This window comes from Colletotrichum karsti, assembly GCF_011947395.1.
Source record: "Colletotrichum karsti strain CkLH20 chromosome Unknown Scaffold22, whole genome shotgun sequence".
NCBI lineage: Eukaryota > Fungi > Ascomycota > Sordariomycetes > Glomerellales > Glomerellaceae > Colletotrichum > Colletotrichum karsti.
The window spans coordinates 84,625-111,029 of NW_024065922.1; the positions used below are offsets into that span (position 1 = coordinate 84,625).

The 26,405-nt window shown below is 49.8% G+C and overlaps 8 protein-coding genes across 8 annotated transcripts; 4 read left to right on the forward strand and 4 right to left on the reverse strand.

The window, feature by feature from the left end:
- Positions 1-281: 281 nt before the first annotated feature.
- Positions 282-2,248, reverse strand: CkaCkLH20_07076 (uncharacterized protein; the record flags this gene model as incomplete). Its single annotated transcript, XM_038889793.1, has 3 exons — positions 282-1,660; positions 1,707-1,818; positions 1,865-2,248. 3 exons carry the CDS (start codon positions 2,246-2,248, stop codon positions 282-284), a joined length of 1,875 nt encoding a protein of 624 aa, XP_038744717.1.
- Positions 2,249-2,500: 252 nt separating this feature from the next.
- On the forward strand, positions 2,501-6,214 carry CkaCkLH20_07077 (uncharacterized protein; the record flags this gene model as incomplete). The annotated part of the gene is made up of 6 exons (XM_038889794.1): positions 2,501-2,704; positions 4,248-4,576; positions 4,656-4,917; positions 4,972-5,183; positions 5,239-5,503; positions 5,561-6,214. The coding sequence occupies 6 exons, from the start codon at positions 2,501-2,503 to the stop codon at positions 6,212-6,214; spliced, it is 1,926 nt and encodes a 641-aa protein (XP_038744718.1).
- Positions 6,215-6,415: 201 nt separating this feature from the next.
- CkaCkLH20_07078 (uncharacterized protein) lies at positions 6,416-7,381 on the reverse strand (the record flags this gene model as incomplete). Its single annotated transcript, XM_038889795.1, has 1 exon — positions 6,416-7,381. The coding sequence occupies one exon, from the start codon at positions 7,379-7,381 to the stop codon at positions 6,416-6,418; it is 966 nt and encodes a 321-aa protein (XP_038744719.1).
- Positions 7,382-8,222: 841 nt separating this feature from the next.
- Positions 8,223-9,705, forward strand: CkaCkLH20_07079 (cellulosome enzyme; the record flags this gene model as incomplete). The annotated part of the gene is made up of 3 exons (XM_038889796.1): positions 8,223-8,659; positions 8,718-8,864; positions 8,919-9,705. The coding sequence occupies 3 exons, from the start codon at positions 8,223-8,225 to the stop codon at positions 9,703-9,705; spliced, it is 1,371 nt and encodes a 456-aa protein (XP_038744720.1).
- Positions 9,706-10,663: 958 nt separating this feature from the next.
- Positions 10,664-13,113, reverse strand: CkaCkLH20_07080 (uncharacterized protein; the record flags this gene model as incomplete). Its single annotated transcript, XM_038889797.1, has 11 exons — positions 10,664-10,873; positions 10,934-10,963; positions 11,017-11,022; positions 11,082-11,572; positions 11,632-11,931; positions 11,990-12,058; positions 12,114-12,152; positions 12,208-12,431; positions 12,481-12,882; positions 12,942-13,028; positions 13,088-13,113. 11 exons carry the CDS (start codon positions 13,111-13,113, stop codon positions 10,664-10,666), a joined length of 1,884 nt encoding a protein of 627 aa, XP_038744721.1.
- Positions 13,114-17,069: 3,956 nt separating this feature from the next.
- On the forward strand, positions 17,070-18,637 carry CkaCkLH20_07081 (metallopeptidase family M24; the record flags this gene model as incomplete). The annotated part of the gene is made up of 4 exons (XM_038889798.1): positions 17,070-17,239; positions 17,314-17,947; positions 18,007-18,485; positions 18,538-18,637. The coding sequence occupies 4 exons, from the start codon at positions 17,070-17,072 to the stop codon at positions 18,635-18,637; spliced, it is 1,383 nt and encodes a 460-aa protein (XP_038744722.1).
- Positions 18,638-18,743: 106 nt separating this feature from the next.
- Positions 18,744-19,599, reverse strand: CkaCkLH20_07082 (ubiquitin c-terminal hydrolase l3; the record flags this gene model as incomplete). The annotated part of the gene is made up of 2 exons (XM_038889799.1): positions 18,744-19,117; positions 19,167-19,599. The coding sequence occupies 2 exons, from the start codon at positions 19,597-19,599 to the stop codon at positions 18,744-18,746; spliced, it is 807 nt and encodes a 268-aa protein (XP_038744723.1).
- Positions 19,600-21,289: 1,690 nt separating this feature from the next.
- On the forward strand, positions 21,290-22,582 carry CkaCkLH20_07083 (uncharacterized protein; the record flags this gene model as incomplete). The annotated part of the gene is made up of 2 exons (XM_038889800.1): positions 21,290-22,058; positions 22,107-22,582. The coding sequence occupies 2 exons, from the start codon at positions 21,290-21,292 to the stop codon at positions 22,580-22,582; spliced, it is 1,245 nt and encodes a 414-aa protein (XP_038744724.1).
- Positions 22,583-26,405: the final 3,823 nt, after the last annotated feature.

Genomic DNA, 26,405 nt, shown 5'->3' on the forward strand with positions numbered 1-26,405 from the left:
ACGAGTAGGCATTCCGGGTGAAAAAGTCCAACTGCGCTGCCGACACGGCTCGCTTGAGCCGAGCGAATCCTTTACGACCACTGCATTCTACATGCTGATTCGGGCATGACTGTATACCAAAAATACCACGCGCATTTGACGAGCTGAAGAAGCACAAAAAAACGCCTCCCTTGTCTATTCAGTGAAACCTGACTATGCCATCCATGCGTGTCCAAAATGCCCAAACAACCGCCCATGTCATCTGAATCGTTACTCAAAACCTGCACGTCACTGACCATCAACTAACTCGTCAGGCGTAACAGAATGCCCGTAAAGGGATCGACGGCGGTAAATACAACAGTCATAACCCCGAAAATGGTCATCGACAGTGCGGCATAAGGCGCGGCCCGGCTCTTCCTCTCATAGAGGTACGAGACCCCCATGGCCGCGCCGTTGATGCCAACCGCTGTGCCGGCTGCGATGGTAAGCGCGCTGTCTTTCACCACCTCTGCGGCATCCTCATCCCCCTCTTTCTTCTCGAGTCCGAGCTTCTGCAGGATGAAGGGATACATCAGCTGTCCGAGGATGCCATTGCTCACCACCAAGGCCGCGTTGACGACCTGGTTACCTTGAAGCACCTCCATTGCTGGTCGAGCCAGCGCAAGCGTTGTACTTCTTGCAGCGAACGCGAACGCCTCCGGCCCGTCGAGACCGACTGCCTTGCCCAGCAGGACGGACACGAAGACATTCATGCCCGCGATTCCGGCCGAGATCAAGACCACGGCAAGTCCCGCACGAGACCAGATCTGCCGGCGACACTCGTACAACTTGAAACCCCAAATAACGATTCCGCATTCCAACATGGACAGGGCTGCGTCGCCGGCACCGAACCAGTCCCGTTGGTCGGCCCGGAGGGGCCACTTCATCGTCTTGAGGGTCCAGAGATCGGAGAGAGTGGTGCCGCCGCTGAACACGGCGAGAGTTGTGTCGATGGGAGTGTGGGTTGCGGCGGCTTTGGTACGAGTGTAAGCCGTCATCGCGAGTGTCGTAAGCAGGACTGGGTTGAGGAGCGTTGTGGCTGCGGTCTTGACGCCCGTTGAATTGGCGAGAATGTGGCTGCGTCCGAACGTACGTTGGGCTCTTGTGCTCGCGATCCAGGCCAGCCAGAGCATACAGCCATCCAAGATACGATCGTCGCCGGTGGTGCGAGACACGGGGATGCCAACGACCAGGAGGGAAAAGATGGCCAGAACGATGGGATAGCACTCCCTGGCCCGGCCGATCCACGTCGAAATCGGTTGCTCGGACACCTGTGTGCTCTCGGAGAGTCTTCGCTCTGACTCGTGGACAGTTGGCGGGATCGGAGTGGGACACTCGCTGTCGGTGAAGTAGGCCGAGACGGCCCTCGAGTCCGTGACCAAGCCCGCTTCCTTATCGGTGTGGTATCCGGTCATCGTGGTGCCGTTCAGGGTGGTGCTTTCCGACGGTCTGCGGCTGTTGGTCTGAGGTGGCATGTCGAGGCGCGGCGGGGAGAGAGGCAAGCTGGTGTGCCAGACGTGCTCGGGCTCGGCTTTGCCGTTGGTGAAGTTCCATATGCTTGGCGAAGGCGCCTTCATCAACCCCGTCAAGACTCCCCAAGACAGGGCGAAGACGAAGGTCCAGAAGATGACGTTTGTGTTCACTTGTTGGTCAGTCTGGCTGTCTGCAGCTGCCTCGGGGTAACTTACCAAAGTTGCCAATGACTCTCCCGATTCCTGCACCACCCAGAAGATCCTGGCGGCCGATGGTTACGATGGGAACAGGGAACCCGACGCCGAGGTTGTTGTTGATGAAGTCAACCTGGACAGGTCAGTCGAGTACGAATCCGCGATCAAGCTTCACCAACCTTGGACTTGATGTTTCGGTGGTAGAAGACGTCCGAACCAGAGCATACTTGCTGCAAGGCGACCATGGATGCAAGAACCAAAATCATGCCCGCAATAGACGACAGAAACTGCAAGCCGGCCAATCTCAACCCCATGGAGAGACTCCATACCAGCAACTCGCTGGTAAGGTAGATGACGGCAACCCAGACGATCACGCCAACCCGCCTGGCCACAGACCGCCGACAACTCCTCCATGTACTGCTGGTATCTTGGTCGTTGCCTCTCTTGAACATTCGCGATGGCAAACGGGGGAACGACTCGAGGACATTGTCTGCAAAGTGTCTGAGACAGCCGGGGAGGCGGAAAGACGAGAGCTCGGGGCGAGCCAGGACGTTCGGTAGCATTTTGAATGGACGAAAGACAAGGCGACACAAGACCAAACGATGCAACAATGACCCAGATTCAGGGAGCAATCGGCATCCACAGGACACAAGAGAGAAAAAGACAGAGAGACATGGAACACAAGGTACTGCGTCTCCCGCGGTGTCACACACGGCGGTATATATCCCAACGACTAGAGTCGAGGGACGGGAAGGCTCGTGAGAGGCAAATGTCCTGACACGTCACGGGTAGGGTCGAATTCACTGCGGACGGCCATGTTCGTTCGTGTTGGTTCTTGGGACGAGATGGGATGGATGGGGGATGGGGGATGGGGTCCGGTAGGAAGCGCACGGCAGGGCGGTACAAACGGCGAGGACACCAAGTTGAAGCCTCCCGTCGGAATCAGTGGCGACTTTATGAGTTGCGAGCAGCAGGTCGGCAAGCAAGTATACGAGATGCGCAATGGAATCACGGGGCGGGTTCGGAAGAGAGGCCGAGGATGGGTCTGCCTTATCGTCTGCAGGATGCAGGTTCATCGATGTCACCCGGAAAGAGACCAGGGCGAAGACAGAACATGTCACAAATCAAAGAGCTGTATCAGATGTTTTTTCTGTCTCCATGTTGATATCCATGGAGAACATTGGGGAAACAAAAAGTGGTCGGAGCGTCAGTTGGAAGAGTGAGGTAAGTTGAGAAGTGGTCACCCTACGGCCCCCCTTTCCGGACCGTACCGGATGTCTTGTGTGTGGTGTGTGTATGTCCAAATGGACCGTTCAACCTGCGGGTTGCACAGGACCCCCCAGGTAAGGGAATGGGGGGTGGCGGGGCAGAAGAAGAAAGTGCCTGGCATATGTCAAAAGTGACATGTTAGTAGATGGTGTTGTAATCGCCATCCCCAAACGTGCTCTATCGAGATGCTGCCCTTCTGCATCCAGCCTACCTAGGTGGCCAGGGTGGATGGATGGATGTGCTTGACATTGACAAGGACGGACGGACGGCAGAGCGGTACCTGCTGCAAACGACATCCAAAATAGAGTGGCGCTTTGCTGGCGGAAGGTGATCCGCGGAGAAGGAAGGGGATCAGGGTGCAGATGTCTCCAAATGCACGATTCCGCAGGCGTCAGGTCATCGGTTGGCGTTGGCGGTGTCTGGACAAGGACAGCCTGGACGTGGACGGGTGGTTGCTGATGGGTGTCGTTGGTTCTTTTTTGGTGTTTTGTGTTGACGGTCATTGGTGTTTCCTCAGATCAGCGCACTCCAAACGTCCACAGCGCATATACAGGTAGGTACGTGCCTAATTACCTAATTGGCTGGCTTGCAGATAAACGAGCGTCGGGGGCGTTTTGGGGTATGTGCACGCGAGAAAGCACTGGATTGAGACCTGTGGTTGGTCGGCTCAGGCTGCTAGCGGGGGTCTCTGCTATTTGCGGCTTAGTCATTTTCTTACAGTGGAACTCTGGCTCCCGTCTGTTGACGTCGGGTCGGCACTCCACTGCACTGCACTGCGGGTTTCTGTTTGCACTTCACCTCTGCGCTCGTCTCTTGCCTTCCATTTCTATCTCACACCTTTGGATCTGATATCACATCATATCATCCAATTGTGGTGCATTTTTCCGACTTCCGGTCCTGGATTCTGTGAAATCCGATTCCTCGATAACGGCTCGGCAATCAACCAGAAAGCAACCCGAGCCGAGACGGACCACACTCAACCACACATCTTGAACTTGAAGCTGGCCCCCGTCACACAGCCGACGGACGGCGGTGTGTGCATCCCCAAGACGTCGTGGTCGGCTACACCCAACGGCAGCCAAAACTTGGAAGCCCGTCGTCTCTTTTGGACCTTACGACCAAGTGAACCAGAGCACAAACTTCAACCGTTTCCCGTCATTGGACAACTGCATCCCGTGTCTTCGCTACAGCCGTCTCTCGGCGAAACGAGCCACCAACCAACCTTCACTCCCACCTCACCCACCATCCATCCATTCCGAGTCGAAGGCTGAAGTGCTGAAGCTATCCAAATAGCCACAAGCAAGAGACAACCCAAGGCACGGCCCGTCCTTCGTTGCCCTCGGAGCTTTCGCCACGTGCCGCACAAAGCACTTTTGGCTGCTATCACCAAACACGAACCGCCTTCTGTTCAACCGCACCTCTGTCTCTGCTACCGTTGCTGCTGTCATCGCCGTCATGGATGTCCCGAGATTGGAGAACATTCTGCGGAGTTACGGCATCCCCGTCGATGCACACTCTCTGCAAGCCGCCCTCGATGATCCGGAGCATGGCACCGCATTCCGCGAATGGGCGCGCCTTCACCTCGGCCCCGATAACCTCCTGTCCAAGGATGAACTCTCCATGTAAGTATCCTCCCAAACGGCTCGTACAGGGAAGCCATGTCTTACAAATGGGCCACATCAGGTATTCCACTTTGGACAGGTACGGCCAGATCGATAAGCTCGTGTCCGGTCAGGACTTGGCCGCCGTTCAGGCTCTTGGTGAACGTGAGATTCAGAAGGCAATCGATGAGCTCAATCGCTCAACTGCCGCCATCGTGAAGCAGACCGAGACCCTGAAGCAGCAGCAGGACGCCTTGGCGAAGCTGGTCAAGGGCAATGCTAGGGTTCAGGAGGCTCGTTCCGACCTGGTTTTCCAGAGGACCCAAAAGCATGATTCCGAACGCAGGAAGATGATGACTTCAGTACGTCGACCTTCTCGCAGTCATATGTTAAGAATATCCCGCTAACTCTGTCAGGTCGAAGAGCTCTCTCAAACATTGGAGTACCGGGCTTCGGATCTCGAGCAGCAGGCCAGGGTCTCCGGGAGCGGTCTGCAGCAAACGCTCGACACCCTGCTCCACTCCGATGACAAGCTCCTCCTCAGTCTGCGGAAGCTGGGATTAGAGCTGGAGACAGAAGACCCTGAAGACCGCGAAAACGTCGAAAAGCTTCGGGAGATTTGCATGAGGTCTGTCTCGCGTGCTTGCCTGCTTCCCTGAGACATTTCACTGATCATGTCGCAGACTAATAAAGTACACCGTTGAAACGGTGCGCACAAAGCTTGACCGCCTCTATCTAGAAGCGCTCAGCTCTGCCCACCGCGGCGAGACCGCACCCAACCCCTCGGACGACGTCAAGTCCCTGCAGGATGAGCTGGAGTCTCTCTACTCCGAGATCCTTCCCGTCGCCCAGATGTCCGTCGAGCAGCAGTACCTCGAGCCTGCGTTGAAGTCGCTGTCGAACAAGAACGGGCAATCGCTTGGCCGCTCCGCCGCAGCCGTCGTCTACGTAAGTCCTCCGAGCTGCCGCCCTTCCTCCCGAAAACCGTGTGCCTAACCGGAACAGATCGACGAATGTCTGGACTATCTGCTCGACCACATCGAGCGTCTCTATACCCGTATCGAGACCTTCCAGTCGCACCAGTCCGCGACGACCAACCTCGTCTCCACCGCCCGCTCGGAGCTCTCCGTTCCCGCTGCCACTCCTAAGAAGAAGACCCCAACCCAAGAGCTCGTCTCACCCGTCCGCCGACGCAACACCGGCCCCGGCTCCCCGTCCCGTCAGCGGTCAAACACCGCCAACCGCCGTTTCTCATCTGGTCTTGACGAATCACCCATCGAAGCTCTTCTCCGCTCCTTGGCAGTTTCTTTCCCCGAAGACGCCGATGGCGTAAGCCAGATCGCCCACCTTTCTGGAATCCTCACCGAGAGGCAGGCAAAGGCTCGCGACGTGGGACGTAATGCGCAGGAGTCACTCGAGGCCACCGCTGCCGCACAGCTGGCGGATGCGAAGCTTGCCATACAACTACTCCGTGACAGCTTGCTGGCAGAGAGCCCCTTTGGTGACGTCAGACTCGTCGACGAAGGCATCGAGGCCTCCATTGCCGTTTTGGGGCAAGAAGTTGAGAAGGTCAAGGAGCGCGTCGACAGAGTCGATGCTGGGAAGGCTAGGCAGAGAAGCGAGAGGAAGAGGGAGATTCTTGAACGGTGGAGTCGCTAGAGACAAGCTTGCGAGAGCAGGTTTTTATATACTTTTGAGGTGAACTAATGTAGTTTCCTCGTATCCGTCACATATCGAAACTTGGAAATATTTACAGTTGAAGGAGAGAACCACTCCTGTCCAGCGCGTTCTGATTCAAAGATCCAGGCATTGTCGCGATCATCCCACAACCAACGGCAAAACCATCTAAGACAAACCAGCTCATCGCTTAAGCGTCAACACGCCCGGCCTGTACGGCAGCAGACCGTAATCACCTCCCGAGCTGGGCGCGCGGCCCTGGTACAGCAGCTGCAAGTTGCAGGCATCCACAGTCATGGTCTGGTCGGGATCGCTCCTGACCAGTTCGCCGTGGCTAATGTCGTTCGTCCACGTCGCGCCGCTGTTGGCCTTGCCCGCGAAGGGGTTGCTCTCCGTCGCCGCCTGCGGCGTCCACGAGCCGCCGAGGCTGGTCGCCGTGAAGGACCGGAAGTACCGCCCGTTGGCCCCGATCGCCTCGACGATCATCAGGTACCTGTTCTGGCCCTTGACCGTGTAGACCTGGACGGCCTCGAAGAGGTTGTTAGTCGTGTCGCTAAGGACGACCTGCGACGAGGTCCCGAAGCTGCCGGGGAAATTGCCGATGGGCATGCTGGCGCGGTAGATCTTGCCGTTGTCGCCCGCGAAGAAGAGATACATGGTCGTGCTGTCGCCGATGACGGTCTGATCGATCGGCCCCGTGCTGGAGCCGGAGATGGTGCCGGAGAAGAGGGGTTGCGCGGCGGACCAGCCGTTGGCGATGGTCGGGTTGCTGGACGTCTTGTAGGCGAACTGGGTCGGGCCCCATTGATAGGCCAGGATCCAGATGTTCTTGGGGCGGAAGAAGAAAAGAGTCGGGGCAACGGCGGCCTGGGACATGGCGTTCTGGCTGGCCGAGGCCATCTGGGACCAGTCCGAGAAGAGGCCGAAGTTCATGGAGCCCCAGGAGGTACCGGTGTCGTGGGTCGTGGCGTAGACGAGGTGCTGGCCGTTGTACGGGACCACGGTGAAGTCTTTGAGGGCGACCCAGCCCGACTTTGGGGTTGCGAGGACGCCGGTCGAGGTCCAGGAGTACGTCGACGGCAGCGCGCAAGACTGAGCCGCGATACCCGCTGCCGACGCGAGCAGGGCACCAAGAGTTGAGAATCTCATTGTGATGTGTGTCGTCACAACAAACAAACAGCAAAAAGCAAGTTGTCAGCCTGGTGAACTAGAGTGAGAAATCGGTCAGGGAATCGCCAGTCATATAGAAACCCAAATGTCCCAATAGATCGCGAGGTTAAATCAACTGCCAGTGGAAGTCTCATTCGCAGCGGGAATCTCGGCGGATAACCCGCCTCAAGTAGTTCATCGCGTTTTAAACGAACACGAGACGAACCGACATCTCATTTGCGCGCAACGACATCGACGTCACGAGTAAACAAGGTGGCGGCGGCTCGGTCACTCTACTGCTACCTCACATTACCCGGAGCGGAGATCGGGAGTTCTCTCGGGTTTTACGAATCGATCGGAAGAGACCGAGCGGCGGGCCAGGAGGTTCCGGTACCCGTTCAAGAAGCCGTTCGAACCGTACATCTACAGTTGGACCGGGAGAGGTTTGGCGGTTACATCGGAGCTCTGAACACGGCGGTGTAGACCCGCGCCAATGGTTCGTCTGAACCGGCCCCTTTTTCGAACAGGCATACCCCGAAACGCCAATAAATTAAAATCGTGCCCATCTTCCGGACATACGGCATAGCCAATATTGAAAGGGGGATCGGTCGTCGAAAGAAGCAATCTAGATGAATCTCCACCAATTGAGGGTGCATGCATTGAATCATGGGCGGGGTTCGATCCGCCTCTTCGTCAGGAGAGATTCAATCGAAGACCCTACATATATTGTAACCCCAGACTTGGCACTCCCCCGCGATACTTGGCATGTCATGAGCGATACAGTCTTTCCACTCACTTGTCGTCCGTTTAAGCTTTCTTGTACATATTCTCAGTCAGTAAGATGGGCGTTTTGAGCACGCTCATCTGCGTCGCGGGCTTCGGCGCCTTGGTGCACGCGCAGATTACAGTCGACACCAGCTCCCAGCTCCAGAAGATTGACGGCTTCGGGTTCTCTCAGGCCTTCGGTCGTGCCAGGGAATTCCAGAACACGGACGCAACCCTTCAGAAGGAGGCACTTGACTTGCTGTTCAGCACCACCAAGGGTGCCGGCTTCAGCATCATCCGCAATCGCATTGGCTCCGGCGGTAGTGGCGATAGCATTCTTCCCACCAGCCCCGGATCGCCTTCGGGAAAGCCAGCGTACACTTGGGACAACGACGACCGGGGTCAAGTATGGTTCAGCAAACAGGCCGTCAATTATGGCGTGAACCAGATCTACGCCGATGCCTGGAGTGCGCCGGGGTTCATGAAGACGAGCGGCAACGAAGCAACTGCTGGGTAGGAGTTCCTGTGTAACTGTTCCGTAACTCGTGACGAGACTGACTTCGTCATTCAGATATCTTTGCGGCACCACTGGCCACACCTGCTCCTCGGGTGACTGGAGACAAGCCTACGCCGACTTCCTTGTCCAATACGTCAAGTACTACCAGCAAACCGGGATCAACATAACCCACATTGGATTCCTGAACGAGCCCGACTTCTCGTAAGTACAACACATATCCGTCACATCTCGTCCAAAAGTTCACCGGCATGGCAGGCCCAGCTACTCCCAGATGCAGATCAGTACCAACGCCCAAGAAGCCATCTCCTTCATCCCAACCCTCTATAAGACACTCCAGTCTTCCAACCTCAAGACCAAAATCACCTGCTGCGACGCCATCGGCTGGTCCTCGGCCGTCAAACACACCAACGCTCTCGTCACCGGCGGGATGGAGCAATACCTCGGCCTCGTCACCTCACACACCTACTCCAGCGATGCCACCACGCCCATGAACACCAAGCTTTCGTCGTGGGTCACCGAGTCCGGCAACACCGACGCGTTCGACACCACTTGGTACAAGAGCGGCGGCAAGTCGGAGGGCATGACCTGGGCCAACAAGATTGCCGTCGGCATCGTCAACGCCAAGCTGTCCGCCTACCTGTACTGGGAGGGCTTCGAGTTGCAGGAGCTGCAGTCCAACAGTCACCTGGTCGACACCGTCGACGGAAAGACGGCCACCCCTTCGGCGAACTTCTGGGCCTTTGCCATGTGGTCGCGGTACATCCGCCCCGGCGCCCAGCGCCTCGCGACTTCTGGACAAGTCACTGACGTCCTCACCGCTGCTGTTCGGAACACCGATGGATCCATGGTCCTGGTGCTTACCAACAACGGCAACGCCGCCAATTCCGCTTCCGTGTCCTTCAAGGGTTTTAACCCCAAGACGGCGTCTGCGTATGTCACCGACAATAGCCACAAGTTCAGTACTACGCAGTCTACGCTTTCTGGCTCTTCTGTCTCTGTGTCTGTCCCTAGCAAGGGCGTTGTTACTGTCAAGCTGACCTAGGTGGTTTTTCTCGTAGTAACGTGCAGCTGTCAGTGGATTGGGCCAGGTTTTAACTTCACTGTATATATCGATTTTACTGTCTATAGTCATCTTTCTCATTGCATGCATATCTGACATTACCAACAAGAATCGCTGACAAATAGAAATGTGCCTTCATAATGTCGTCGACGAAATCGAGATCACTCAGATTCCATGACGAGCAAGCTATAACACAAGACGACATCACAGCAAGGAGGGGAATCCATTTTCCTTGGACTGCCAGACTGCCCCGTTAATTTAACCTCATAGCTTCCTGACTTTCTAGCCCCGTGCCGGCTCAGGCCCTTGCAGCAAGCCAAGGCCAAGTCTATCTTATCCCCGCGATATTCCATTTCCCGTTGTCACCGTAAGGCTTTTTTGATCTCCACGCCAAGACGTGTTGCCGAGACTGAGGTCTGGGATGATGCTTCATACGTCAATTGCGGGGAGTCATTCTTCAAGAGGGCAGCTCGAAGCGCTAGCTTGGCGTAAAGCTTCGATGTGAAATAAGCGATCGAGATTAGCAATGTGGAATGATTCCGTGGAAACAAACACGGGAGAGCAAAGTTCTCGATAGTGGGCCTCCTCGAAAACCAAGAAGTGATCGTCGGTCTGATGTTGGAGTATTGCAATGTCGGCTCTGGCAAAGTCACGTACTACCTAGGAATGAGACATGAGGGTTGGCGAATACAAGGTGGTATTGGTATCGAGTGCAAGAATGTACCAGGTCAAAGAGCGACTTGGTTTAACTAGTCGGAAGGCAAAAGCCTCCCGAGCATTACAGGTCAGGCGAGAACCCAGCACAAATAAAGAAAAGCTCATCCGATCATCCGCCGCCTGGGTATATCGATCTCTCGTCCCCTTCAGAACAGGTCGTACGATAGTCAGGAGATGTGGAACAACGTTCAGTACATGCTCACTGATGTTCAAGAATGGCCGTTTACTCGCTCTTCTTATCGCCGTCGGAAACGTCCTTGGTCTCGGAGACGCGCTCGACTCGGTGCGACTTCTCAAAGGTGTAGAGCGGCTCCAACGTAGCCTTGCGGTCGAAGAAGATCCAGCGTCTGATGAAGTAGGGAATCGCCTTCTCGACCTGGTAGCGGGCAAAGCGGCTGGTCGGCAGGGCAAACACCCAGTCGAGCTCCTCGAGCTAGACGAACTGTTAGCATGCTTGATTCTTTCTGCGAACTTGGAGAGGGAATACACATACAGAACGCTGCTTCGTCTCAGGTACCCAGAACTGTCAAAGGTCAGCACATTCATCTTACCGATAATTCGGGAGAGACCACTGACCAAGATCTGTCGAAAGTTAGCATTCTCTTCTCAACATCAACGCAAGGAGACTCAGAACAACTTACCATTATGAATGCCACAACGTTGAAGCCAGCGTACAGACCGAAAGCGCCCACGACGCCGAGACGCTTGAGGATAAAAGGGAACGTCATGCCCAAAATCGCAGCCCAGAAGAGGCAGGTAGCGACAGCAAAACCCATGCCCATCTCACGGTGAGACAAGGGGTAGACCTCCGCAGAGTAGGTGAATGGCACCGGTCCCTCACCGGGGGAGTAAAAGGCACCGAAGAGGTAGACGAAGAGAGATACCAGTGCAGTTCGAGTGATTCCGGGGGCGATCAACGTGGAGAGACCGGCTGCAAGCAGTGTCCATGTCATTTGAGGGAAGGTGAACAGCAGAAGCGATCTTCGGCCAAAAGTATCGATCGTCCAGAAGGCAGGGAAAGCGAAAAGCCAGTTGACCATACCGAATCCAAAGGAACCGAGCAGAGCCTCGAAGTCGCCCATGTTGGCATCCTTGAAAATGGTGGTGGAATAAAAGGCAATGATGTTGATACCTGGATCAGGAAGTCAGCACTCAGTACACCGACGAAGGCCATGAATGTCTTTGACTTACCGCACATCTGCTGAGCAATCATGACGGTGAATGCAGCCAAGTTGGCGCGGCGGACACGCGGAATGGTAAAGAGCTGAGTGAAGCGAGTTGCATAGTTGTTCTTGCTCAGAACTTGGCTCTCAAGAGACAGTTGCGCGTGAATGGCGTACATGTCGCGGGCGCATTGGATTGGGTGGTTTCGAAGCTGGACCAAAGACTTCCATGCGGCGACGTAGCGTCCCTTTTTCATGAGCCATCTCGGAGACTCAGGGCAAAAGTAGATCATGACAAGAAGGGGAACGGCCGGAAGGAAAGGAGCACCTGGAAAGTCGATGGTTAGCGTAAACGCACAGACGTAGTATACTTTCCGCGAACATACCGAGCATGAGACGCCAATTGTGGTTGGCGTAGTAAACTGCCAGGTTGAAGGCGGTACCGAGAGCGATGCCTAGAGCAAGATGTTAGCTGCCGGCCTTTGATTCCGGCCAGCACTCGAGACTCACCAAAGGCAGTCCACATTTGCCAGCTCATGACCAGAGCACCTAGTTTGATAAGATTAGTGTGACGAGTTAGAGACAGAGAGAGATGTGTGCTTACCTCGAATACTCGGAGGCGAGTTCTCAGCAGCGTAGATAGGAACAGTGGAGGCCTTGGCTCCCATGCCGATACCCATGAGCAGTCTGTTGGCGAATTGTTGCTGCCAGTTCTGACTGAAGGCAGATCCGATCAAGGGCCAAATGCAGAAGTGAGCAGAGAAGAAGATGACACCGCGACGACCGAAGTAGTGGTTGAGAGGATCAGACAGCCAGCAACCCATCAGACTGCAGGACGATCAGCATGGATTCGCATTGATATCGAGAGTACACTTACGCGCTGCCGAGGTAAGGACCAGCATTGACCAGACCCAAGATGAGGGTGTCGCGAGTGCTGTCGCTTCCGATTCCGTACACCTTTGGGAAGAAGATGTTGGCACCATTGGTACCAGTCTGATCCCACCCCTGGACGGCAGCACCAATCGAGCAGGTTGCAATGGTAAGGAACAGCTTCGTCGGCATGCGCCACTTGTGTTCAACCTCATCGCGGAGCGCTTTGATCTCAGCGTCATCAAGAGCTTCAGTGCCACCGATAGACGCATAGTTCTCAGGGTCTTGGGCGATCAAGGCACCCTTGCGGAAAAGATCAATTTCACTCTGTAGACCTTTCTCTTCGCAAAAGACCTGGACATCATGCATAAGCTGTTCATAGCCGATACCCTCGAGAGGATTCTTGATCCTAGTGGTCTGTGAGTCTTTTCTTGTTCTATGCGTCGGACTGAATCCGGTTTGGCTTACTTCGCCTCGATGTTACGGCTTAAATCGACGGGGTCAATGTGGTTGGCACGCTCCTCATGGTGGCCGATTGTGTCGGCCGTCTTATTGCTGTGAAGAGATCGTAAGACAAAGTCTGGGAATCGACGGACGCGTTACGAAACACTTACTCATGTGGTTGGATGTTGTCACCCATGTTGGCGATGTAGGCCGTAACAGCCGCGTCTCTCTTACTGAAAGCTCAAGTATCAACACGTTCAGCTTGAGCGTGTAGCCACGTTCTAAGTATGACTTTACAACTTGATGGAAGCACAAAGCGCATGCGCAGCAATCAAGCAACGGCGCACGCAGGGGATCTCGCGTGGGAATGTCATGGATCTTTATAGCAACCAACCCAACCCCAGAAACCCCAGAGGCACAGACAAATTCAGCCGAACATGCTCTGGCAGAAAGTCCAGATTCTCTCGTCTTGGCAGCTCCGCACACGCCCACCAGTCACAGAGTCCGTGTCTTGGTGTTGGAACTGCCAGACGCGAAGAGACTCGTCGAGATCGCCGGGGCAATCAAGTGCCCAGCCCAGTTGCCCCACGCCAGGACGGGGAATCAACCTACGAGGCTTTCCTTGCAAGTGCAAATGTCGGCTCTAGTCGCGGTCTTGGGGGTCAGACCCTGCTTTGGACGAGCTTGGCTTCGTGTCCGTAAATGTTGGTTTCTCTCCCTTGCTGCGGCTGCACCGACACCGATTACATTTACGTCGGGGGTTACGAAGTGATAGCATCCATCGTGGGCTGGGTTTCGGAAAATACCATGCAATATGGACGAGAGAAACGGACAGAAGGAGGCGTTTACACCTTTCCAGTGACACAGGTCCCTTGTTGATGTCGCGGCTTGGGGATTCAGAATGTAACGTGTAGAGGGTTGGCGCCAGTTGAGTCGTTCGTCCAGTGACACCCGTCCCGCAACGCCCAGAAGTGATCGTGAGAGCCAAGTGCTTGGCATATTCATTGACTTTGGCCGCAGCAGCCTGCCATGGCCCACCAAGCCATAGAGAAGGCAACCAAGCAGGGACAAATCGATCGTCAAGGCTTCGCGTGCCCACAAAGTCCACAAGCTCACCGCCGAGGGCGCTACTGGCTGTCAGCCATGATGCTTAAACTGAGCTTGAACCGACTTGACATTTCTTGGGGATTCTCGTCGACGTTGGATTTGCGGGTTTGATCCCGCGAACGACGTCGTCTCGGCCGGCATTTCTGAACAGACAGGCCCGTTGTACGCTCGGCTGGCTGTGCCCCGTGCCCGACGACAACGCCGTCTAAAGGATGCCGTCCTTTTTAAAAACAACGCGGCTTGTCCTACGTCATTTGGAGAGGGAAGTGGGAGGGCAGTCTGCATACCAAGACCCACGGCAATGAGAAGCTGGCATTGGTTGGGAGCTAAATCCCTCCCTCTGCCAGTCTGACTGCCTCTGTGGTGTCTCATGAGCTCGAGCAGAGTTGTACACTAATATCGGACCGACGCTAGACGGGTTGCCGAGCCTTTGGGCGCCTGAATAAGCTGCAGAGGCGAGCCACAAGGAACGGAGGTTTGCCAGGGTTACGGGGGTTGGTGGTCGGGGCGGTTGCGGGGTAGACGACCATGAGCCCGCATGCCATTGCAGAATTGGTTCACGAAGGATTCAAAACCCGACCAGTGATGCACCGCATTGGACGAAGTAAAGTTGAATGGGGCATCCCGTGGGCCTCGGAAGAGCTAACGTTGAAATTGTATCGAGCAATCTATGCTCTGGGACGTTGACGGTTGCTGGTCCTGGTCCTTGAAACGAGTAAAAGTCGGCGGTTGTAATGAAGAGCGCGCGTACACATTAGGGCGTAAACCTCACAAACGGGAAGGCTGAAGCGTTGATTCGAGTGACAGGCGCCATTACGACAATGCTATGCCGGGATACGGCAGAGATGATGGCTGGGCGTTGGTGGAGATGATTCGCGTACAGTCTCCTTATGTGAGGCCAACAGGACAGCTCCGATATGTACGGATGTTGATGAAAACTTTGCCAGGCTCGGAGATGAACCCAAGGTCTGCTCACGCCACCGTAGGGACAAGACGACAAGACGGCAAGACGGATAGCATCGATATTGGGAGATGTCAAAGTTAACTGAGTCGAGGCTGTTGGCGGCACTCAGCAGTGAGCTGCACCCAGGCGGCGCTCCGCTCGTCGGGAATCTCGTTTTAGTATCCGTAACAATTCTGGATTCTTAGCAACCAATCTTCCCCAAAGACGACGCTTCGTACCCTCGATGCTGGCGTAAGATGAGGTACGTCGCCTTGGGAACGGATGTACTGTGATGATGCAGCGTGGTAAGCTGAGACCCTAGTAGAGGGCAAGCTGTAATTTGACGTTGCAGTACTCTCATTCATCATTTCCTTTGCAGGTGTCGCGTTGTCTGGCTGAATGCATGTTTCCTGCAGTAGGTCCTGGGTCTCTTGGTTGTTACCCTCCACTTGGGTGTAAGACGAGCAACGTATTGCGACGAGCGTCGATGGCTCTGCGCCGGTAGCGATGAAGGCTGTAGTCACCTGGTTTCTCAACGCCTGGATACCCTGAACATGTTGACCTTGACCAGGGTTCAATCTTGACTCGGGGTGATTATGCTGGGTCAGTCAGAGGGACCGCGCTCGGCAAACAGGTCCAGTTATTCCCCTCGGGGTTGTTATGTGGATGTCGGCCAAGGTTGGGGAAGAAGGCGCTGATTTTTGGAGAAGTGAAAAGACGCTGGATCTGGTGCCTGGGGCTCCTCGGCGGTGGAGCGATGCGACATGGCACCGCCAATTCGGACTTCAGTCGTATGTTGGGATGCTTGATGCCGTGCAAGTCAGGCTGTCAAGCTTGGCTCTGAAAACCGCGATTGCCATTTGTAATTTTGTCAAGTAGCCAAGTGGCGTAGAAATGTAGCTCTGGGGTGATGATCCTTCTCCATGGTTAGGAAAGGGAGTGGTGAGCCTGGATTGGTCGTGCCTTGTAGGTGATGTGTGTTCAACTTGTAACGCAATTGCCGCTTTAATGTGAAGTGATATCCTGTTCAGCCTGCTCATGCCGGGTCTTGTGCTGGCGCCTGGGCAGTTTTCGGCACGGCCGATTCTTGGTGCGAGATCTTGTCGTCAAGGGAAGACCTTTGGTAGAAGTGGTGCCATCCAGCTTAAACTGACACGGCAGAAAGTCTTCTTGTTGTCGCAGTGTGGGCCTGATGCAGGTCGGTGGTGACCAGACAGAGTCGTGCAGACAAAGTCGTGGTCGGATCGTGGAGAAATTGAAGTTTAAGCCGCGTCCATGTGGTGCCAGAAGGTAGTATGACATGGAATTGTGGACTGGAACAAGCGTCTGGAACAAGTCGAGGTTGGTTCTTGGGGTCGTTGGAGGAGCATCGTGACTGTGGTTTTTGAGGGTTGGCGGTTCGCCAGCTGGTGACGGGATCAGCATCCAGAAATGCACGGACCTCACGGGTGGTGGTAGCTAACACTTACATAATCAGGATGATGGATACGAGGTTTTGCCGAGTTCCGATATCTCCATCATTTTGATTGGCCATACTCAAATAAAAGCGGAGATGGAGGGGTGCCGTGTGAAGTTCAGAGAAAGCAGCGATTGCACTGTGGCTTTTCAACTGTCGACTTCCCCAGGATGGAAAGGTCTTGGGAAGGTCCAGGAAGGAGCTTCCTTATCCGACCAGTCTTGTGGCTCTGATTCGTTATCGCAGCTATCTCGTCCCGCCTGTGCTGCTGCCGTCTTTTGCGCTTTGGCTCGGCTTACAGTGCCCAGTTCATTCGGCGCAGTGTGGTGTTCCTTGGTGCATTCCATTGTGCGACGTGCCCCTCGCGCCATCTGATGCCCCTCTTTCCTGGTCTCGATTCAGATTAGAAACGGAAGACTTGATGTTGGCCAGAACATCATATCGTGCTGTTACTCGTACCAGAGGCACACAACTTTACTCCCACTTCGCAGCCGTTCCTGCAGCTACCAACGCTATCGGTCTATTCCGAAACCAACGTCTTTTCACAAACCCGACGCCTAGATCCCTTGGCGGACTACTCGGAGCTTCTGCACAGTTGGCGAAGCGCGTATCATTCCCATCGAGACCATTGCGACTCTCCCACACCATGGCTCAAGACTATGAGACGGTCCTCAAGGGCAAGTACCCGGCCAAGTCCCACGCTCTGCGCGTTGCCGACGAGGTCAAGTCCAAGGTTCCCAATGCCACCGGCGTCCTCTACGTCGAAGGTCGCATGACCAAAATGATCGAGGACAACGACGAGCCTGAGCCCTTCAGGTATGTTCCGTGTTCGCCTCCATCTCCATTGTATCCATCTGCAGAGGCACTTCTCATCTGACACCTCTTGAAAGACAGCGCCGTTACTTCTACTACCTGACCGGTTGCCCTCTCGCCGACTGCCACTACGTCTTCGACCTCGAGACCTCCGAGTCGACCCTGTTCATTCCTCCCATTGATCCCGATAGCGTCATCTGGTCTGGCCTCCCCGTCAGCGCCGCCGAGGCCAAGGAACTGTACGATGTCGACCACGTCAAGTACACCAATGACGTAAACGCTGAGCTTGCCAAGCTCGGAAAGGGCAACAAGACCGTCTTCGCCATCGAGGGACAGGTTCTGGACAGCGTTACCTTCCTCGAGTTCGAGGGCAAGAACTTCAGCGTCTTGAAGGATGCCATTGAGCGTTCCCGTGTGGTCAAGGATGAATACGAGGTTGCCCTCACCAGGAAGGCCAACGCTGTTTCCACCATCGCCCACCACGCTGTGGTCGAAAAGGTGAAGAAGGCCAAGAACGAGAGCGAGCTGTACGCCACTTTCCTGTACCACAGCATCTCCAATGGCGCTACCAACCAGGCTTACCACGGCATCTTTGCCGCAGGCCGTGCCGCTGCCACTCTGCACTACGTTGCCAACGATGCCCCTCTTTCTGGCAAGCTCAACCTTCTGCTGGACGCTGGCATGGAGTGGAACTGCTATGCCTCTGATATTGTAAGCCCTGTTTTTGATACCCTAGTTCCGCGTGACATGAGCCATCTAACATGGAGTAGACGCGAACCTTCCCCATCTCCGGCAAGTTCAGCAAGGAATCCCGCCAGATTTACGACATTGTGTTGAAGATGCAGCTGGAGACCACCGCGGCTCTCAAGGAGGGTGTTGTCTGGGACGACATCCATCTCTTGGCGCACAAGATTGCCATTGATGGCCTCCACTCCGTTGGCATCTTGAAGGGCGACAAGGAAGAGATTCTCAAGAGCCGCACCAGCGTCGCCTTCTTCCCCCACGGTCTTGGCCACTACCTCGGAATGGACACCCACGACGTCGGCGGCAACCCCAACTATGCCGACACGGACCCCATGTTCCGCTACCTGCGTGTTAGAGGCAAACTGCCTGCTGGCAGCATTGTTACCGTCGAGCCCGGTATCTACTTCTGCAACTTCATTATTGAGCCCTACCTCAAGGACCCTGTCCACTCCAAGTTTATTGACACCGCCGTCCTGGAAAAGTACTGGGATGTTGGTGGCGTGAGGTAAGCTCGTCTCCCATAATCTTCTCCAAGCAGCATTGCTAATATCCTGCAGAATCGAGGACAACATCCTCATCACGGCTGACGGAAGCGAAAACTTGACACCTACCATCAAGGATCCCGATGAATTGGAGAAGATCATTCAGGCCAGCTAAGGATATCATGTTGAAAGTCACTGTACATACTAAGCTGGGACCAGATGCCCACGACTAATGAAGACCTTTGCATACCTTCCATCTCGCTTCATGCATGATCAATCCTCTATGCCTTCTCCACCAGCGCCATGAGGCTGAAACCGATGTTCTCCCCCCCTTTTGATATAAAGTCACGAACGATGCCTATCGACTTTTCGCCAAGATCAACTCGTTGCTCCTCGTCCGGGACGCCTCTGTCGACGGGCCCTTTGCGATCACCGTCCAGCTCATATAGATGACCAGTGTCGGGCGACTTGACGAAACAGATGTAGTGGTAATACACTTCATCCTCCGCACTTTCCGGTGCAGCTGTGTCGCCCTTGGCGGCAATGGAGGCGTAGGCCTCTTCGAGTTCTTTGGAGCCCTCGAGCACCATGGCTGCCTGGGCAGGATCCATGGGCGCAGCGACGGCTAACAGGCTATCCAGCAGCGATCCCGGTCCTTGTTTGGTCAACTTTCATTCGATTTCGCATCAGCTGGGAAAGCGTACTGAGGAAATCTTTGGCACGGCCATTGGCCAGGGCATGGAGAATGGCGTACAGCCCGCAGGCGTTGTTGATGGTCTGCTTAAACCACACCGCATCCTCATCTTCCTCGTTATGCTCCACCATCCAGTCCTGGGCGCCGGCCTCCTCCGCCACCAGACGTGCCTCAAAAGTAGGCGTGGTAGGGAAGACGAGGACGAGGGCTAGAATCTTTTCAGGCAGAAATGCGGGGTCGTCCAAGGTGAAGACGTCCTCGAATTGAAGTGAGGGCGAAGCACCAAGCAATCCTATGAGCTCATTGAACACTTCTGGATTCGACTCCAGAGGAATGAAGGCCTTGTTGTAGGTCGGCGGCATGGTGAGTACAGCGGCTGGGTTGGTGCAGCTGTAGGCGAAAGGCGCGACGGCGGTGATCAAAAATAAAAGCCTTGTCTTCATGAACCTGCCGCATCGACTGGGAGAGCACAATGAATTCGATTCCTCTGAGAACTTTTCTGCGATGTGATCGAGTTCTTGCTTAACGACAGAGACGGGGCGCGTTGGTGAAGGTGGATAATTGAGGCAGTCTAGGGGAGTTACACCCAGCTGACCCAGAAGGTAAGTTGCTGACTGAGCGAGCAGCCCAGATACGCAAACTTCCTTCCACTTCGACAATGATTCAGGTGCATTTCAAACCGATCACTTCGAAAAAGAAGAAGACGGACCAGCAAAACCAGCACACATACTGACGACATCGCAACTTCATTTCACACAGTGTCCACTAATACCACGGATCAACACAACTGATTATGTTCCGCCTCTTAATTGATATGCGGAGAAAGTGACACCGGCATTTCTCCGCCAAGGAACCTCCACAGCGGCCCGCAGCGGGCGTCGTTGATGGATCCCATGGACGCCGCGTAAGACGTTTTCGAAGCCCAGCTGGCTGAGGGCTATCGCGATTGTTCCGGTGCGTAAATTCCCAACACGGAGGACGCGAGGACATCCGGAGAGGGCTTTTGAGAGGTCTCACTCTGGGTCGCTGCCCATGGCTAATTATTGGCCGATGGGAATCATCGAAGAATCGCCAACACGATGGTCCGTCTATGAGGGCAGCGGCTAGTAGAGATCTTCTATTCGAGTAATGCTGGATCAAACGAAGAGCTCGACTTGCGCGGCGTTCTTTATCGAGCGGGTCACCATGCGATCTGTCCAGCTTCGTTGCTTGCAGACCTCAAATATGCGAGATTACAGCTCCCCTTCTCGACATGGGCTGTGAGTAAGGTTTGAACCAACCTTTCCTTGAGGCCGTATGTGTTCATCTCATGCTTCAACGTAGCCCTGTCATCCATGTAGGCACCAGCTGTACCTTGTATCTCAACGACCTTTGTAACGAAGCGCACCTTACCATTTGAGCTTCATTAAATCATAAATCAGGTGTGCATGCCATCGTCTTGGTCGCCCTAGAAATAAGATGGAGCTGATGTGATGTCCCCTGCTACAGAATCCAATGAAAATCGTGGTGAAGACGCGAACCGACAGACATCGGTATGCGATTGGCTTCAGGAGATACGGACTTAACACCTCCGCGCGGCACATATTTATGTCTTTCAAAAATCAGATGGCATTCTCATTATGAAGATCGAATGGAACCTCACGGTCGCAACTCCCCTCCGCGGCACATCAATACCGAAACCACCGGGATCCTGGCCGGCGGCCGCCGACGGCTCGGAGCTCACACGCCCCCAAAACCCCACACAAGGTCCCCGCATGCCCCTCGCTGCCACCGATAAGATAGCGCCCGAAAGATGGAGGGGTTATGGTGGTCACCCAAGTCACCTTCCTGTCATGCATCTCGCCAGCACAGATATCGGCGCGCGCTATCCGGCCGCAATGAGCTAGTTTCTATGCGCTGGCGTGCTGCGAGGTAGCACGAGGTGGAGATCGGCGGGAGTCAGGGACCGGCCGGAGGGCACGCCGTCAGTGGACCGTTTCCCGCCGGCTGGGCGTCTCAAAACTGACCTCGTGAACCTCATCTCACACACATCTTTTTACGCTTCATCTGTTGTTCCCTTATTTTTCATCTCGAGCGTTTCTGCGTGAAACTCATACCTAGGCCTTTAGAATTCGTCCCGATATTCTCATCGTCATGGCGCGCTTCCGCGTGCCCTTCCCTTCCCTCCCCATCCCACCGTTCCTCCAAGCCGTCCCAGCCCCGACGATCCGCATAATTGCCCTCCTTGTCACCATCAACATCGCGATCTGGATCGTCGCAGGAATCATCCTCCACTTCCATCCGGCCCTCATCTCTCCCGCAGCGCTCTCCTACGTCCTCGGCCTCCGCCATGCCCTCGACGCGGACCACATCTCCGCCATCGACCTCATGACCCGCCGCCTCATCGCCTCGGGTCAGCGCCCCGTCACCGTCGGTACCTTCTTCTCGCTGGGCCACAGCACGATTGTGATTGTGACGTGCGTGGTCGTGGCGGCGACGAGCGGCGCGTTGAGGGATCGGTTCGATGGGTTCACGAGGATAGGAAACATCATCGGGACCAGCGTCAGCGCTGCGTTTCTGCTGCTTCTGTGTGCGGGGAACGGATGGGTCTTGTATAAGCTCATTCGAAGGCTCAGGGTTGTGTTGGAGCAGGAAAGGCGGAAGACCCTGGGCCAGGTCGTTGAGGAGGAGGATGAAGATGCGGCCACGAATTTAAAGTTGGAGGGAGAGGGCTTCCTTGCGAACGTCTTTAGGAAGGTGTTCAGGGTCGTCGATCGACCTTGGAAGATGTTTCCTCTCGGTATTCTGTTTGGACTCGGTTTCGACACCAGTTCGGAGATTGCTATCCTGGGACTGTCGAGTGTGCATGGTGCGCAGGGAACGAGTATCTGGCTGATCCTCATCTTTCCCGTCCTCTTCACCGGTAAGTTTCACAAGTATTGACGGAGGACTATGCTGATGACGAATAAAGCTGGCATGTGTCTCCTCGACACCACCGACGGCGCGCTCATGATGGCCCTGTACACCTCAAAGGCCTTCTCCCGAGACCAAGTCGCGATTCTGTACTACTCTATAGTCCTCACCGGCATCACCGTCTTCGTTTCGGCGTTCATTGGCATCATTCAGGTGCTCTCACTCATCGCAAACGTGGCGGAACCCGAAGGAAGTTTCTGGGACGGTGTTGACGCCATCGGCGAGCATTTTGACATCATTGGCGGCAGCATCTGCGGCGTGTTCGTGGTTGTTGGACTCGGTTCGGTGTTGGTTTACCGTCCGTGGAGAGCGAGGATGGATCGCCAGAACCAGGAAAGGGCGATCTTGGTTCCAGCTGAGGAAGAGGCGCTGGAACCAGCCGAGGGACCGAGTTATGGAGCTGTGACAACGCAAGAGCCTGCTTCCAAGAAGGATGCTGAGGCCAGCGAGAGGGATCTGAGACTTATCCAGTAGAGACACATACTTAGAAGATAGATTAAAGATAATCCATAGCCTAAGGGGGAAATAGAAATATTACTTTATAAATTTAATTTATCTCATTTAGATCTAGTATTACCTCTAGCACCTTATAGTTTTATAGTATTAAATTTACTATATTATATTCTTCTATCTATCTATAGAGCTATGGAGAATTTCTCCTAAATATTCTAGGAGCTTAAGTAGATCTTAATATTAATAAGATCTACCCCTAAGCTAAATAGATTTATTTTATTACTTTTATATAAAATCCTAATTTATACTCTCTAAATTTAATATACCCCTTTAGGGATAATTATTATCTAAAAATAGATATTTTTAGCTTTATAAGTAATTTATAAATAGCTTTATAGGCTTATTAAATAAATAGTATATATTATTTTATTATTCTCTTTATAGCTAAATAGGATTTAAATAGCTATATATAAACTAAAAAAATTTATAAGTAGCTTATATAGTATTTATAACTCTCTTAAATTTTTTAATTAGTTTATTATATTATATTATTTATATTATTATAATATTAATAAAATAATTCTACTCTATAAGCTCTTTATAAAAAAAATTTCTTTTTTTTCTTTAGACTTTTAAAGTATTATTACTATATATATACTTTTTTTATTATATAAAAGTATTATTTAGATTTTTTAATTACTAATAGAGTAATAACCTCTATTATATAAATATCTTTATAAAATTCTTTTTTTAATACTATTTTATTTAACTTTTTATTAATTTCTTTATCTTTTATTTTTAGCCTTTATAAATTTAGATATTAAATTTATATACTTTATATTTAATACTTTAAGCTTTTTCCTCTTAGTATTTCTAACTTTAAGAGTAATAGAGCTTCTTATAAAGCTAGCTTTAATATTATACCTTAAGAGTAAAAAGCTTATAAGGATTCTTTTAACCTCCTATATATAAGCTTATTCTTTTTTAGCTACCCTTTAAGTCTATTAACTTTCTCTTTTAAATAAAGCCCTTTAGTTCTAAAGGTTTTAAAAAGCTTATTATCTTTAGTATAAGTTTTAAAAGCTTTAATAAGCTTATTACCTCTAAAGAGAAAGAGAAAGAGGCTTTTAAGCCAATTTATAAATATAATTATCCTTATAAAGATAAAAATATTACTCTTATTATTATTTACTTTTCTTATAGTACTAAAAAGAAAGCTAAAGAGGTTAAAGAAAAAAAAGCTAAAGAGAATATTATAAAAAAGAAAGCTATTTTTATTAAAGAAAAGAAAGCTATTTATAAATAAGATATTTATATTAAAATTAATATTACTATAAAGAAAAAAGCTAATAAAAAGGAAGCTTATATTACTATTAAAAAGAAGCTTAATAAAGCTTTTAAGAGAAAAAAGAGTAATATATTTAAAAAGAAAACTCTTTATAATAAAAAGTATTTATATTTTTTAAAGCTTATTTTTTCTTTTAAAAAGAAATATTACTATTTAGAGAATAATAAGAATAAAAAGTATAACTCCTATTTAAGTTATTTATTTTCTCTTATTAAGAGTATCTCTAAAATAAGTATTTATTATATAGGTCTCTATATATATTATAAATACTATATAACTAATAGTAAATATTAATATAATACTAAAAAGATAATTTATCTTTATTAAGAGTTTCTCTCTCTTAAATAGAAAAAGAATATCTTTATTATTATATATTTTATTAAGCTCTTAAAGTTCCCTTTATTTATTATTAATATTTTTTATTTAAATAAGTAGTTACTATTAAGTATAATAAGCTTTATAAAGCTATTTCTTAAGCTTATATAGGCCTATTTAATAATAATAAAAATAATAAAGAGGTTATTATTATTAATACTTTTACTTTAGGTCTTTATAATACCTCTATAGTTTATTTTTTTATTTTAATTATTTCTCTTATTTTTATAGTTCCTTTTAGCTTTTTATTTATTATTTCTATAGCTACTCTAGCTCTCTCTCCCTTCTATAGAGAACTAATTCTTACTTTTAGCTTTAATACTCCTATAGTTAATATATTTAGTAATATCTCTATTTTTAATAGTTTCTCTCCTTTTAGTAGTATTAATCCCTTTATATCTAGCTATAATATTTCTCTAGCTAATATACCTTTTATACTCTTTTAGAGCTCTCCTCTTTTTAGTCTTATTAGTTTTAAGAGTAATATTATACTATTTAATAGTATTATTAACCTCTATTATTAGCTTAATAAGCTTCTTATAAATATAGAAATTAGTATTAACTTTATAGCTATTATTTTTATTACTTATTTTAATATCTATAAAGCTATTACTTATTATAATAGCCCTTTTAGCTAGTAATTTTAGCTCTTAAGTAGTTTTAAGTTTATTTTTAATAAGCTATAGCTTTAATAAAAAGGTTCTAGCGTTTTTTAGGGGCTTTATATTTATAAATACCTTTAAGTTAATAAGCTTTATACTTTAAATTAAATACCTCTTTTTTACTTTTAAATTTACTTTTATTTTTTTATAACTTCTTAAGCTTTTATTATTTTATATAAAAAGACTTTTAACCTTTTTATATAGCTAGGTTCTATATTAAGTTAGCTTTTATAAGCTTAAGCTAATATAAATAGTTTTATTTAAAGTCCTCCTTTTAGTTTTCTTTAAGGTTTTTAGTTATATTTTAAAAGCTTAATTAAGCCTAAAAGGTTTTAAATTATTATTAAGAGAGAGCCTTAATAAGCTTATTAGCTATTAGCTTAATAGATAATATATATAAAATATTTACTTACTCTTTATAGATCTTTTATTTTAATTAATAATTATAAATATTAATATATTATAACTTTATTTAGAGTTATAAGAGTTTCTTAATAACTAAATAAACTATTTATTAGTTATTATATTAAATATAAATTATTATTTAGACTTTTTAAATAGTTAAGAAAGTTAATTTTAAGCTACTTAAGGTTAATAATTAGACTTAAAGTATAGAGATAAGTTAGTTTATAAATAAGACTTCTTTTATAATATATAAAAGAGTAAAAAGCTTTATTTTTATTATTAAAATAATTATTATTATTTATTTACTTATCTTTTAAGTAATAATCCCTCTAAAGAGCTTTATAGTAAAGCTTTAAAAGCTTTTTTTATTTAAAGTATTATCTCTAAAACTAATATTAAAAGCTACTTTAAGTATATTAAATAAGCTTTTAGCTTTAGCTTTATAAATAAAATAGAAGTAATATATTTTATAAAGGTATTAAAGTATTTAATTTACTACTTATTAATATTTTAGCTTTAAGTTTTAATTAAAATAAGCTAAATAGCTTATAATAAATATAATATTTAGTTTTATTATAACTATTATATATAGTATTATACTTATTTTTCTCTAATAGAGGTTTATTTTATAGATAAAAGCCTCTCTTTTATATAAAAGTAACTTAATATAAGCTATAGATATTATATTCCTCTTATTTAGCTTATAGCCTTTTAAGAGAAGTTTCTTAACTTTTTTAAAGTAGACTACTTAAAAGAACTATAGTTTATAAGCCTCTTAGTCTTATAGAACTTTAATATTAAGGAACTATTATAAAGGACCTCCTCTTTTAAAGTAATATTACTCTTAAAGTTTAATAATTATTACTTTTATAGTAACTTTATAAGCTTATAAGAAAGTTAAAATATAGTTATTAATATAAAAAAAAATATTATTTATTCTTTTTATTAATAGTAGTTTTCTCTTAAAACTCTTAAGAACTTAAGGTTTTTTAAGCCCTTCTCTAAATACTTTTATTAGAGGAGTAGAGATCTCTAGAGGCTATAGAGAGCCTTA